The sequence below is a fragment of the Pristis pectinata genome, chromosome 8 (assembly GCF_009764475.1).
Source record: "Pristis pectinata isolate sPriPec2 chromosome 8, sPriPec2.1.pri, whole genome shotgun sequence".
Taxonomy (NCBI): Eukaryota; Metazoa; Chordata; class Chondrichthyes; order Rhinopristiformes; family Pristidae; genus Pristis; species Pristis pectinata.
Genome location: NC_067412.1, coordinates 14,248,199 through 14,264,105, shown reverse-complemented (window position 1 = coordinate 14,264,105; position 15,907 = coordinate 14,248,199). Strand labels below are relative to the sequence as shown.

General features: G+C 40.4%; 1 protein-coding gene across 3 annotated transcripts in view; it reads right to left on the bottom strand.

Moving 5' to 3' along the window:
- The window catches only part of clec16a (C-type lectin domain containing 16A), a 180,055-nt gene that overhangs the window by 157,408 nt on the left and 6,740 nt on the right, over positions 1-15,907 (bottom strand). For all 3 annotated transcript variants that reach the window (XM_052021126.1, XM_052021127.1, XM_052021128.1), the window contains exons 2-3: positions 5,448-5,576; positions 3,254-3,387 (exon numbers count right to left, since the gene is read on the bottom strand). In XM_052021126.1, coding sequence (XP_051877086.1) covers positions 3,254-3,387; positions 5,448-5,576 — 263 coding nt within the window. The remainder of the gene's footprint in view (positions 1-3,253; positions 3,388-5,447; positions 5,577-15,907) is intronic.

The window sequence follows — 15,907 nt, the reverse complement described above, 5'->3', positions numbered from 1 at the left end:
ATGTAGATAGGCCTACAAGAGGAGAGGCTGTGCTTGATTTGGTATTGGGAAATGAACGTGGACAAGTGTCAGATCTCTCAGTGGGTGAACATTTTGGTGATAGTGATCATAATTCTATCTCCTTTACGTTAGCACTGGAGAGAGATAGGAACAGACAGACTAGAAAGGTGTTTACTTGGAGTAAAGGGAATTATGAGGCTCTCAGGCAGGAAATTGGAAGATTAGATTGGGAACAGATGTTCTCAGGGAAAAGTACGGAAGAAATGTGGCAAATATTCAGGGGATATTTGTGTGGAGTTCTGCATAAGCATGTTCCAATGAGACAGAGGATACAGGAACCGTGGTGTACAAAGGCTATAATAAGTCTAGTCAAAAGAAAAGCTTACAAAAGGTACAGAGAGCTAGGTAATGTTAGAGATCTGGAAGAGTATTAGGCTAATAGGAAGGAGCTTAAGAAGGAGATTAGGAGAGCCAGAAGGGGGCATGAGAAGGTCTTGGCAGGCAGGATTAAGGAAAACCCCAAGGCATTCTACAGGTATGTGAAGAGCAAGAGGATAAGATGCGAAAGAATAGGGCCTATCAAGTGCAGTAGTGGGAAAATGTGTATGGATCCAGAAGAAATGGCGGAGGTACTTAATGAATACTTTACATCAGTATTCATGACAGAAAAAAGATCTGGGGGACTTGTGGTGGGGACTTGCAGTGGGCTGAAAAGCTTGAGCATGCAGATATTAGGAAAGAGGAGGTGCTGAAACTTTTGGAAAGCATCAAGTTGGATAAGTCGCCGGGACCAGATGGGATGTACCCCAGGCTGCTGTGGGAGGCGAGGGAAGAGATTGCAGAGCCTCTGACGATGATCTTTGCATCGTCGATGGAGACGGGAGAGGTTCCGGAAGATTGGAGGGTTGCGGATGTTTTTCCCTTATTCAAGAAAGGGAGTAGGGATAGCACAGGGAATTATAGACCGGTGAGTCTCACCTCAGTGATTGGTAAGCTAATGGAAAAGATCCTGAGAGGCAGGATTTATGAACATTTGGAGAGGTATAATATGATTAGGAATAGTCAGCATAGCTTTGTCAAGGGTAGGTCCTGCCTTATGAGCCTGATTGAATTTTTTGAGGATGTGACTAAACACATCGATGAAGGGAGAGCAGTAAATGTAGTGTATATGGATTTCAGCGAAGCGTTTGATAAGGTACCCCATGCAAGGCTTATTGAGAAAGTAAGGAGGCATAGGATCCAAGGGGGCATTGCAGTGTGGATTCAGAACTGGCTGGCCCACAGAAGGCAAAGAATGGTTGAAGGGTCGTATTCTGCGTGGAGGTCAGTGACCAGCTGTGTACATCAGGGATCTGTACTGGGACCCTTGCCCTTTGTGATTTTTATAAACGACCTGGATGAGGAAGTGGAGGGGTGGGTTAGTAAGTCTGCAGATGACACAAAGGTTGGGGGAGTTGTGGATAGTTTGGAGGGCTGTCAGAGGTTACAGAGGGACATAGATAGAATGCAAAGTTGGACTGAGAAGTGGCAGATGCAGTTCAACCCAGGTAAGTGTGAAGTGGTTCATTTTGGTAGGTCAAATATGATGGCAGAATATAGTCTTAATGGTAGGACTCTTGGCAGTGTGGAGGATCAGAGGGATCTTGGGGTCCGAGTCCATAGGACGCTCAAAGCGGCTGCACAGGTTGACTCTGTGGTTAAGAGGGCATACGGTGTATTGACCTTCATCAATCGGGGAATTGAATTTAGGAGCCGAGAGGTATTGTTGCAGCTATATAGGTCCCTGGTCAGACCCCACTTGGAGTGCTGTGCTCAGTTCTGGTCACCTCACTATGGGAAGGATATGGAAGCCATAGAGAGGGTGCAGAGGAGATTTACTAGGATGCTGCCTGGAATGCGGAGCAAGCCTTATGAAAGTAGGTCGAGGGAACTCGGCCTTTTCTCCTTGGAGCGACGGAGGATGAGCGGGGACCTGATAGAGGTATATAAGATGATGAGAGGTATTGATCGGGTAGATAGTCAGAGGGTTTTCCCCAGAGCTGAAATGGTGGCCACAAGAGGACATAGGTTTAAGGTGCTGGGGAGTAGGTATAGAGGAGATGTCAGGGTTAAGTTTTTTTTAACTCAGAGAGTGGTGAGTGAGTGGAATGGGCTGCCAGCAACGTGGTGGAGGCTGATACAATAGGGTCTTTCAACAGACTGATCGGTACATGGAGCTGAGAAAAATAGGGCTATGGGTAAGCCTAGTAATTTCTAGGGTAGGGACGTGTTCGGCACAGCTTTGTGAGCCAAAGGACCTGAATTGTGCTGTAGTTTTTCTATGTTTCTATGAGTCTCACTTCAGAGACTTGAGCACATTAAAACTTAGGCTGTATTCTACTGCAGGATAGAAGAAATGCTTCATTGTTAGAAATGCTTTTTTTTTATAAAGAAAGTGACCATTAAAGCAAGTTGCTATATGCAATCTCAGATGAAAGGAACATTCTGAACAGAGCAGAGCACTTATCCCCAGTATCCAGGCCAATATTTAACCCTCAAAATCACCAAACTGCAATTAGTCATCATCATTTTCCTGTTTGAGAGAGCTTGGTGTGTAAATTGGGTATGATTTTTCCTTCATTGACTAAAACATTTTGGGATGCCCTGAAGAAGCCATAAAGTTTCTTTATCCCCTCTTTTGACTTCTTCTGCCCCATATTTCTTTCTCACTTTCATTGAAGACACACACACAGACAACACCTACCACTCAAAAGGAAACAATAAGATAGCATCAACAGGGCAGAGAAAGAAACTGCAGAGGGGATCAAGGACAAAGAATGAAAGGGGTAAAAAAAATATCACTGAGACGCAGACAGACTGGTGGGGGTGGAGGCAGGGTGAGTGGAGTGATTTGCAGGCAAAGGGATGCATGCACATACAAAGGAGTATGACATTTTTTTTCCTGACTGAACATAGACAATATCAGGAAAAATAAACTTTTTATATAAAACAAAATCAATGCCGTATGAAAGCAAAACTATCTCCTAAAGCTTCAATACAGTAGTTTCATCAAGAATTCAATTAGTAATCACATTATATATCTGGTGGTAAGATCCATCAATGGAAAAAAAAACTAACTCAACTTTTCTTCTAAACTTAACAACTTCAGTACTACTTATTAATTCATTCTATGGCCTGGGAGGTACAGGTCAGCAGAAAGGAAAAGAGTGTATAAGGTGGACTTTTAAGAAGTTATTAAGGAATATAAACTTACACAATGAGGTTTCATGGCTAATATTTTCAAACAGGATATTGATCGTCTGAAGCAGCTGCACACACACATAGCGACCGGATTTCTGGCGCAAGATATTTAAGAAGAAAACAAACATGTTTTTCTCCAAGAAAAAGCTGTAACAAAATATTTCTTCATTAGTAATGATTTAAAATTTAAGGAGCTATTTCATTTAGTAGCAAGTCCCTTCAATCAAACACCTATTCTCCAAAATAATCCTAGCAAGGCAAATCCTCACTGTTTTTATCCACAATCAACCATCACCTGAAACTCCTCTCCTCTTTCTCACCAACCAAACTTCCCCACCAACCAAACTTCCCTCCGCTACAACTGGACCTCCAACATCACAAATGAAAGAGATCCAAGCATTCAGTTACCTCCAGTGCTTTCCCTCCCCAGGCTCCAAGTTTCACCCTGCCATAAATATGAACCCATGCATCTTTCCGCTTTACTCATTATCCCTTCTCTTTCAGAAGGCCAGTTATCACCCCCATATCTCATGATCTATCCCACCGTCCTTCCAAACTATCATCCCACTTTCAACTTCCATTGTCCTCTTTCAAGTCTTTGAACAAATCACCACTTATCAATCCACCCCCTTCTTCACCATAACTACATTTGAATACCTCCAATCAACTTTGCTTCCTTGCCACATCATGGAAACAATTCTAACAATTGCTACAAATGGCATCTTGCCTGATGTGAATGTGAATTCTCTGCAATCTTTAATATAATTATCCATATAATTCTTCTGCAACACCAATTCTACAATGTCCTGCTCAGTGAAACTGGATACACTGGTTTTTACTCTTTTCTATTCAGATCCACCCAGAACATCCCCACCCTGCCCCATAAAGTCAGGACACCTCTTCCCTTATGTATTGGCATGCTCTGCCTTGGTGATGACATTCAAAAACAGGGGTGTCAGTTTCTGATACATAGCTTTTCCACCACTAACTCTCTAGTCCTCCACTATGTCAATTTTCTGGCTATTTGTGAAACTGAAGGCATTGTCTCTGCCCTGTCACAATAGTACTTTTGTTCTCAGAAATGAAGCATATATACTTTCTGTATTTTAAAATTCTGCTCAATAAAATTATCAAACTAAATTGTTGTGATATTAATTATTTGTTATAAAGATCCTCAACAACATTGTCTCTGAAAGTTAGCGATATGAATTAACAGTACAGGTAGTTCTGCTATAACACGTTTCTATAAAGCAGACTGGATATAATGTGATCGATGAATTAGAGAAACTATTTGTGTAACACGGGCCGAATTGGTTATAATGCGATTTTGATCAGGAAATACAGAACCACTTAAGACTTACTTTGGAAATTGACAAGCAGAAAAAAAAGCTGTCTTGGGAAAGAAAAAGTCTTGGGGGAGAAAAACCTGTTTACATGCAACCTCCCTGCAGTAATCAGGCACCATTGTCTCTTAAGAACACAGGCTGCCAATTTCACTGTGGGAGGCCATGGAAATTGACAAGCAATCACTTCTATTGACACGTGCACAGATACTCTATTAAACCATGTAAAATACAGCCTTGAGTATTTTTAGCTCACAGTAACAAAATAAAACTTGTATCTATTAAAAACATCTTTATGTTTGAAAATCTTATAGAAAAAAATAACATGATTATTACAAGTCTGAAACTCTCTACCCCTTACCCCACTTTTCCCCATGAACAAAATTGTTTTTGTATTTTCTATAATGCAAGGTTCTTAGGAATGCAACTACGTTATAACAGAACTACTTGTATTCAATACTTCATGCAGTGTAACAAACAACATTGGAAGCAGCAGAACATTGTGCCGAAGTGTTGGACTGCATAACAACATGACATGGGTATGCCGACAAATCTTAGGCAGAGAATTCATAGTTTTGCCATTAGAGAAAAATCAGAAACTGGATGTGCTTTGGAAGTCAACAATGCAACATTAGAACCATGTGTGAAATTTACTTACTTATTTACGAATCAGGAAAAAAGGCATTAGTGCAGAGAAAGGAGACATATCCTAACTCTATGCAAGCAATAATTTATTTGCAAATTCATACAATGAAACCACCAAAAGTATATTTGCCCATGCATAGAAAGAGTTAATACAGAAATGACTTCATTGTAGTTTCTTTCTTTCTGCACAGATAAAACAAAACATTGATTGTGACTTACTCAAAAACAGAGCTGTCATTTTGATCTCCCCAGATGAGGATTTCTGTAATAGACCGAATTGTCTCCACCAGCAGATTACGATTACTATCCGTTACAGTTGTGTTCTTTGTTAAGACATGGTACATGTACCTACGAATATATTAACATTTAATTATGAAATTATCACAAAATCAATAACAAAAGACAAACTGGTTAACATGCATATCCATAGGGAACATAATGTTGATGAAAGGACAACCACCATTATGATGCCTCTATGGCTAATTACAGTGTGTGTGCATATTCTCTACACATTCTAACACACAAGGAAAAAATACAAATTACTGAAGCAACTTTGATTTGAAATTAAGTGTCAGATTTAAATTATATGAGCTCATACAAAAGATTTACTTTGGAGAATTACCTTCAAAAAGAGCTAAAATAGTAACAAGGCATTCAAAGTGAAGCTCCCATACGGAACAGGTTTCTACAGAGGACAGAGTGCAGCTCCACTCTCAGACATACATTCCACAGATGGCAATGCTGTTACCGAATAAGCCAGGGGAAGCATCATCCCTGACCGTACACCACATAGACCTGAAAAGTTTTTGCATATTTCAATACAATTACTTCTCATTCTTATAAACACGAGAGCATAGACACAGCGTCTTTAATCTCTCATCTAACAAACTCTCCCATTCCCGCGAATCAATCTGGTGAATCTTTGCTGTGCTCCTTCTGGTCTTCCTTAGGTAGGGAGACCAAATCAATACACAATATTCTGAATGCAATCTCACCAGACCTTATGTAATTAAATACGATATCTTGTTCTCAAATCCTCCTGCAATAAAGGCAACATTCAATTTGCTTGCTTCACCTGCCTATTTACCTTCAGTGATTTCTATACAAGCACATCAAGGTCCCTCTGAATACTAACATACCATCTCTCACCATTTCAAATTACAATTATTTTCTATATTTTTCTACCTTAATGGATGGTTTCACAGTATATTCCATCTGCCATTTCCTCACCCATTCACTTATCCTGCATCTTTTGTTGGACACTCCACATTCTCCTCACAACTCACACTGGCATCCAGTTTAGTATCATCAGCGATCTTAGATACATTACACTTGGATCCCCCTTTCAAATTATTGATATAGACTTTCAATAGCTTGGTCTACAGCACCAAGCTTGCAGCACCCAATTGTCACAGCCTCCCAATCAACAGTCCCATCCGCTCTAATTTGTTTAGTATTCTTCTGTGCCATCTTAAAGGCCTTCTGAAAGTCCAAATATACTACTTACGCTGGCTCCCCCTTATATATTCTGCTTGTTACAACCTCAAAAAACTAACATTTGTCGAACACAATCTTCCCTTCATAAATCCTATTATTATTTAATACAAGATCATCAGATCCTGGGGACTTAAATCAGCTTTCAATTCCACTAATTTCTCCTTAAGTTTTTTTTTAAAATGCTTTTTTTTCCAGATGCTAATTCACTCTGGACCTTTTGTTCTCCACTATGTACATGAATTACGAATAGGCCACTCATCCTCTCAAGCCAACTGTACCATTTAATATGTAACTGTAACCTCATCTCTGCAATCCTGTCTACCAATGATAATCTTGTTCATCAAGTATCTATGTCTTTCAGCACTCTGAGGAAGAAATCCAAAGACTCATGAATCTCTGACAAATTTTCCCTGTGTTTTCTGTGGCTTCTTCCATAAGAATATTATAAATAAGTCAGCCATTTGGCTCCTCTAGCCTACTTCACCGTTCAACAAGATCATGGCTAATCTAGCTCACATATCATTTTCCTACCTGTTACCCACATCTCTCAATTCCTTTCGTATCTAAAATCTAATTGATCTGTTTTGAATGCAATATCCAAACATCCAGAGCCCTTTGTGGTGCAGGATTCCAAAGATTCGCTACACTACAAATGAAGGAATTTCTCCTCATTTCAGTCTTAAGTGACCAAGCCCTTTCTTTGAGACCATGGTCTCCTGAACAACCCTCCTCAGCTCTAGATTCCTTATCGAGGGGAAATATCTTCTTACACCTATTTTATTCATTTCAAAGACAGACAAACTATTTAATTTCTCTGCCATTTCCTTCATTCCCCAATATAATCTTTCCTAACGCACATTAACTCTTGTTCACCTTTATCTTTCTATATTGCTATAGAAACTTTGTAGAACTTTTTCATCTTTCTTTGCCAGATGACTCTAGTATTTTACTTTTTCTTATCAATGTCTTGGTTTTCATTTGCTCAAGTCCAGATCATGATAATTGGATGTATCCCTTCCATTCCAATTTACTCACCAACCCCAACAAGATACATACCCTCCCTGCAGTCTCTCCTCTCATACACACAGACAGCAAGAATAGTGTACGTTTTGAACAAGTGCAAGGGCGGGGGTTCCTCCAGAGCTACACATTGGATTCCAATACCTGCCTCACTTGCTGTCACATCCTCCTATCCCTCGTGACTGAGGAATTCTGCAGTACTCAAAGCAGTGCAACTGCCTCTTGAAACCACATGTGCAGGCAACATCCCGTCCTTGATGCAGTGCAGTACAAATCTCAACCTCATTAACTCTGAGCCAAAGTTCCTTGAACTGCAGACACTTAATGCAGACGTGGTCACCATGGATCACAATGGTTTCCATTTGTTACGGACTCAGTGAAAGTCCCTTTAAGATAGAGAGTGTGTGTGTGTGTGCTTACGTCAATAGAAGATAAAGGACATAATGACGTTGTTGAAGAAGAAGAAGAAGGAGAGAGAGAGAGAGAGAGAGAGAGAAGGGAGAGAGACACCAGCCTGCTTGTTTTCTCTATCGATGGATGAGAAACAATAACTGTGTCTGCCACTGAAATCCATGTATGGAAGTTGGAAGTAATCCGGTGAATTCACTTTGTTGCTGACCTGTAGAAGGAAACAGGTATTTGTGTGTGGACGACCACGATTCGGATGCTTTTCGGGGTGAGGAAGTCACTACCGAGTAAACACTGAAGTGTCGTTTGGGTTCCATCGTGGAACATTTGGATTTCGTATTTACTCTCTCTATGTTTCCCTACGTCTACGTCTTATCTTCAGACAACGGTGGTTGTTGAAGAAGCCCTTGCTCATGTTTCACCTTATGGCTTGCGGAACTGAACTTTAAGAACCATTCCGGAACTGGGAGTTTTGGACTTTGCCACCCACCCACACACACACACACACACACACACGAAGAGTTTAGTTTTGGGGTTAACGTTTGAGGTTTAACATTTTTGAATTCTAACATACTAACATTTTTACTTTTATTTTACGTATTATCATAAGTAGTGATTAATAAAATAGTTTTTAACACTGAATCATGCTCAGTGTTTCTTTTGTTGCTGGTTCGTGACACATTAAACATTGTTCTTTTCAGAACCCATATACTTGTATTCTCAGGCACCAAATGAAAAGTACAGCTATGGGAACTCACATGGAACCCAAGCCATACCCGTCTCTTTTCTCGGATATGTGGAACAATACTTGTTTCAGTCCTATACCGGCCTCCTTCCTCAACTCTTTTTCTATTATATTGATGCTACCTCCTGCACTTGCACAGAACTCGAAATTTCATTACCATTGCTGCCAATTTCCATTCTCTCACTTTCACATGGTCTAGGTTTGACTCTTCCCTTTCTTGACATCTCAGTGGAAAGTTAGCACCTAATATCCATTTTAAGCCCACTGATTTCCACATTTCCTTACAACATAGGCTGTTAAGTCCACAGGGTCTGTGTCTGTTCACATGGCAACCCCTTCCCTCACTAATTTTCCCTGTGACCATTCCCATAATCTCCCCCCAGATCCTACCATTCATCCACACACTTGGGGAAATTTAGAGGCCAATAAACCCAACTACCTGCACACCTTTAGTACATCACCGCAGCAACAGAGGAAGCCCACGCAGTCACAGATTGTCCTTGTAGACACTGCAGAGGCGTTCTGTAAAGTGGTCCCACTGATTCCCACAGCTACTTCCTCTACATCTCCTCCCACCCTGCTTCCTGCCAGAACTCCATTCTCTCAGTTTCTCCCTATCGTATATGCTCTGATGATGAGATTTTCCTCACCAGTGCCTTTTTCCTTAACTATGGCTTTCCCTCTTCCACACTTAACCAGGATCTCAAACATGGCACCTCTATTTCCCTCACTTCTGTTGTCACCCCCTCTTCTCCTAGCCAGAACAAACATAGATCCACTCCAGCAGCTTCCGCATTCATCCTCCAAAATTTCTACCACTTTCGATAGGATTCCAACATCAGACACATCTTCCCCTCTTACCTTCGAACTGTGAAGGGACATTTCCCTCTGCAATTCCATGGTTCATTTTTCCTCCTGTACCAACTACTTCCCTTCCCACAGCAATTTCCCAAGCAACTACAGGGGATACAACAGCTTCTCTTTTATTTGTTCCCTTCCCACTAACCATGAACTCAAATAGTCCTTCCAAGTAAAGCTTCAATTGTATTATATTCTGTGCTCATGATATGGTTTCCTCTACACTGGAGAAATTTAATAGAGGTGATCGTTTTTCAGAGTGCCTCCCTTCAGTTGCAAGGATAACTCACAGCTTCTCATCATCTATCACTTCAGATCTCCTTCCCAATTCCACTCTGACCTGTCTTTGGCCTCCAACATTTCTCCACTGATACCTATTGTAAGCTTATGGAAATAATATCACATTTTTTGTCAAGGCATGTTGCAGCCCTCAGGACTTAATACTGAATTTAACAATTTCAGGTAACTACCTTCTTTCCCCCAATCTCTCCACATTGTTTTGATTTGTTTCTTTTATTCTCATCTGTCTCTAACAGTTTTTAAAAGTGATCTTTATCTTGACAACTTTGGCATACACCTTATCACAGATATTACCTCTGTTCTTTCCACAACTTAAAATTGACTTGTTTTCTTACATTTCCATTTCTGATAAAAGGGTTTCTCTTCTCATTGATGCTAACTGACCGCAGAATGCTTCCTTTATTTTCTGCTTTGATTTCAGATTTCCAGCATCTGCTGTTTTTTGCTTTGATCACAAGTTGTCACTAACTTCAGTTAACCAGTTCTAGCTGGTTACCTAATTAACTGGGAAACTGGCAAGCTACCAGCTTACTACTTTATTCTACTTGCTTACTACTATAATTGAAAATTAGAAGGTTCTGAAAATGTAACAGAACAGCCAAGTTAAACAAAATCAAATGTTAAAAGTGAGTGCTTTTTTTTGTTGAAACTATTTTTCAAAAGACAGTTCCCTTTATAACTGCCGGTTACAAACCCATAACTAAGTGAAAAAAATTCCAGCCAGAACTGAAAGACTGAACAACAAATAAATAGCTCCTCAAGGGAAAAATATTCAAACACTGCAAAATAACATTGAGTACAGAGATTTTACATACATTGTTTTTGGCCCCCAAGCAGTGCTCCCTAAAAAGAGTTATAGAGGCATTGTAGAAAGAACCTCACCATATCTGAATATATCATCATCTGTTCCATTTTAAAATTACCAAAACTTTGAAATGGTTAAATTCTTCATGTGTTCTTACCAGATAAGATGTAACAATACAATTCACTTTGCATAGTACTGAAGAAGTTGGTTGTGGGGCTGGTGGGAGTGGGGTGCTGGTGAGGAGGGACAAAATCTGATTTACAGGTATCAGCAGTACATAAGTACAACTGGGAAATGGGAAAAGGGAATCAAGCAATCGTAATGGTAGGTAAGAAACAGAAGCTAAGCTCAGTCAAGAATTATAATGAAATTGTGCACCACTAGCTTGAGTGGGAAGCAATCCAAAACAAAACAAAGTGGCTTTGCTCTTTAGAATGTTAAGCTGAAGAATATTTTAAGGTCATTCACAATTTGATCTCAATTATCAAATAATTAGAGCAAAATAACAGTCCTGGAGTCAACACTATGATGCTGGAGGAACTCAGCAGGCCAGGCAGCATCCAGGGAGAAAAGCAGGCGGTCAGTGTTTCGGGTCAGGACCCTTCTTCAGGCCTGCTGAGTTCCTCCAACATCAGTGTTTTTCATCTAGATTCCAGCATCTGCAATCCTTTGTTTCTCTAGTCCTGGAGTCAAAATCAGTAAGAGCAGGTTAGAACCAAGATATGACAACATTCATATGAAACCAACCCTGGGACAGGTAGGAACAAACTTAGTCATAGAAGAGTTTTAATTAGGACCTCAAAAGGAGAAAGGCAGAGAGGTAAAAGAACTGAACAAGGGAACCATAGTACATGGGATGTAGGTATCTAAAGGTTACAGTGGACATGGATTCATTGTCAGAGCCGAGTTCATTGACTGCTGCAAGCCTAATGGAGATTACAGAAATGCATAGGATCAAGGGTATGAAGGGATTTAAGTAAGAGGATGAAAATTTTAAATTGAAGGTGTTGAGTGACTGAAAACTACCATAAGATATTTTGATGGACAGCGAACAGAGGGATAAGAACAAAGTTTCCACAATTACTGCCCAACCTGCTGAGTATTTCCAGCATTTTTCTGTTTTTATTTCATATTTCTAGTGTCTGCGATTTTTAAAATATTTTCAGCAAATGAAGAATTATGGTATGGCACCTCTTCATTAGGAGAACCCAGGTTTAGATGTGGGAAGCCCACCAGGAGGAAACAATACCATGGATTAGAGAGCTTCATCAATAGATGAATTGATATGGAGGGTGTAGGCAGGTGATATTAGGAAAGTAAAAGCAGAAAGTTTTGTGATAAAAAATAAGACATGAATCTCCTTTAGGATTGAAAGGTCAGGGAAGGTCACAGATCTTGAAGAAAGGGCTAATGAAGTTTACAGCATAAAACAAAGACAATGGCTTCCAAATTTTACTAGAAGAAATTGCACTTCATTTGAAAAAGAATGTTTGATAAGCAGGAATGTTAAAGATGGAGAAGTGGTTGAGGTGGGTGTCATCAACCTATAAGTGAATTAATGTCAGCATCCTCTCCCAGGCTGACATCCACAGTATTGAGGGCATAGTTACTTTCAGTCAGCTACATTGAGCAGACTACACTTCTCTCATCCCCAAAACCAACCTCCCAAAGTAGACACTCTATTCTAAGCTCTGCCGCGGGAGGAGAATACAAAGTTCACAGGGAAAAAGATTCAAGAATGTGCTCAAAGCTTCCTTGAAGAAATGCAACCTCACCATTGACTCCTAGGTTGCAGAATGGTCAAAATGGAGAAGGAGCATTCAGGGTATTGAGAACCTCCATACAATGAGAGCACACAGAAGCCCTGCACAAGTACTGGAAGGAGTGCATCGCCTCAAAAATTACCCACCTACACTATTGTACACCTCCTGCCTGCCCTAGCTGCAAAAGCACCTGTAAGTTTCCCCACATTGATCCCACTTCTGAACCACCCCAAAAAATTCAGAGTGGAAGCAAGTCATCCTCGATCCCGAAGAACTGCCTAAGAGGAGGAAGCAGACTCCAACACTTGCAGATGATCTCCAACATATAGAAAAAGGATGGTCCTAATGAATTATACACCTTTATTTGCAGTGCGGGGGTGGGAAAAGAAAACAATTGTTGGATCCTACCCATTTTTTCTACAACAGTACTTCCAACATATGCTTGACTCAGTATCTTTCAAAACAGTAACTTTTTTTAATGTTACAGACTCAGTGAATGTCCCTTTAAGATAGAGTGTGTGTGTGTATTTGTGTGTGTGGGGCGTGCTTACGTCGATAGAAGATAAAGGACGTAATGACGTTGTTGAAGAAGTTAGAAGGAGAGAGAGAGAGAGACAGAGACAGAGAGAGAGAGAAGGGAGAGAGACACCAGCCTGCTAGTTTTCTCTATCGATGGATGAGAAACAATAACTGTGTCTGCCACTGAAATCCATGTATGGAAGTTGGAAGTAATCCGGTGGAGTTCACTTTGTTGCTGACCTGTAGAAGGAAACAGGTATTTGTGTGTGGACGACCACGATTCTGATGCTTTTCGGGGTGAGGAAGTCACTACCGAGTAAACACTGAAGTGTCATTTGGGTTCCATCGTGGAACATTTGGATTTCGTATTTACTCTCTCTATGTTTCTCTACATCTACGTCTTATCTTCAGACAACGGTGGTTGTTGAAGAAGCCCTTGCTCATGTTTCACCTTATGGCTTGCGGAACTGAACTTTAAGAACCATTCCGGAACTTGGAGTTTGGGACTTTGTCTCTCACACACACACACGAAGAGTTTAGTTTTGGGGTTAACGTTCGAGGTTTAACATTTTTGAAGTCTAACATACTAACATTTTTACTTTTATTTTACGTATTATCATAAGTAGTGATTAATAAAATAGTTTTAAACACTGAATCATGCTCAGTGTGTTTCTTTTGTTGCTGGTTTGTGACAAAATTGGGGGCTCGTCCGGGATAGTTCCCAAGGTTAACGAGATTCGTCCGGGATCCAATCCAAAGATTAACGAGTGTCGTCTGGGATCGTTCCCCAGATTGACGAGATTTGTTCGGGATTCAATCCAAAGATTTTTGAGGGAGGTCTGATAAATTCTTTTTAATTGGCTTGTGTGTGTGGAAACCAGCAGCAATGGATATTAAGGCATTTTTGGAGTCACCAACCCAAAAGGGATTGGAGGTGGCGAAAAAGGATGATCTGATAAAGATTGCTACAAGGCTAAACCTTACAGAAGTAAAGCAGTCTATGAGAAAGGCAGATATTCAGAGACTGATAGCTGGCCATTATGTGGAAAAGAAGGTGTTTGAGAAGGAAGTGTTAAAACAGTTTCCTGGCAGTGAAATAGCAATTTCTGAGGCACAGGTGCAGCTGGCAAAGATAGAGGCTGAACGAGAGCAAAATAAATTAGAAGCTGAACAAGAGCAGAAGAGATTAGAGGCTGAACGAGAACAAACCCAGTTAAAGATAGAGGCCGAACGAGATAAATTAGAGGCCGAACAAAAGATAACTCAGATGAAGTTAGAGGCTGAACGGGAACGGGAACTAATTCGGTTAAAGTCTGAGGCAGAGGAGAAGGAAAAACAGAGGCAGCATGAGTTACAAATGAAGCGAAAGAGTTTGGAATCTGATTCTGATGATGGTTTTTCAGCCAGCAGGGAGGTTCGATTAGTCCCTCCGTTTGAGGAAGATCAGGTTGATCAGTATTTCCAACATTTTGAAAAGGTTGCTGTGAGTTCAAACTGGCCAAAGAAAGGATGGGCTCTTATGCTACAGAGTGTGATTAAAGGTAAAGCTCAAAAAGCTTATTCTGCTTTGTCTGCTGAGGATGCAGCTGATTATACCAAGGTAAAACAAGCTATATTGAAGGCCTATGAATTGGTACCTGAAGCTTATAGACAAAAATTTAGAGACTTGAGGAAATCTGCAGATCAGACTTATACGGAATTTGCCAATGGAAAGAGAATATGTTTTGAACGATGGTACATGGCTAAAAATGTAGATGGGGATTTTGATAAATTGAAAGAATTGATATTAGTGGAAGACTTTAAAAGATGTGTTCCTGCTGAATTAACAACATATTTAAATGAAAAGGCAGTGGAAACTTTACAAGAAACTGCTAGGTTGGCAGATGATTATGCTTCAACCCATAAATCCAAATGGGGACAACCTAAAACCTTTCAAAAGAGTTATAAGGACAATCCAGGTAAACCGGAGATTAAATTGGGAGGTAATCAAAAAGGAAAAGATGAAAAGAAGCCAGGGCTGGAGAAACCTGTTGAGCGTACTTGTTATTACTGTAGGAAACCTGGCCATGTGATATCTAATTGTACCCTTTTGAAGAAAAGGAAGGAAGCTGTGCCCAATGCTTGCATTCAGGCAATTAAAAATCAAAAAGGTTTAGGAGATGCTGTTAAAGATCAGTCCTTGCAAGAGGTAAAAGCGGAAAAGTTGGAGGAGGTGAGAAAGGAATTCCGTTCTTATGTATCAGAGGGTTTTGTTTCACTGAATGATGAGTCACCCCAGGTGCCAGTGAAAATTCTTAGAGATACTGGGGCTTGTCAATCTCTCTTGCTGGACAGTGTTTTAAATTTTGGTGAAGAAACTGACAATGGTGAGGTAAATCTAGTGCGAGGCGTTACAGATGACACCATGTCTGTCCCTCTACACAGGGTGATTTTAAAGTCAAAGTTCGTAGAAGGACCAGTCGAGATAGGGATAAGACCTAGGTTACTAGTGGAAGGAGTTTCTTCGTTATTGGGAAATGACCTTGCAGATGGAGAAATTGTTCCTGTGGTACAGTTAACAACCAAACCAAGGATTGATGAGTCTGAGAATGATCCAGATGTTTACCCATCATGTGCGGTGACTCGAGCTAGAGCTAAAGAATTAGCCAAGACCGACAGTCCGGTGCAGTCTGATGTGGTTCCTTGTGACAGTCCTAAACAGGAAGAAAATTATGATGCCTTATCTGAGACTTTTCTGTCTTCACTGGAGGATCAACATCCTTGT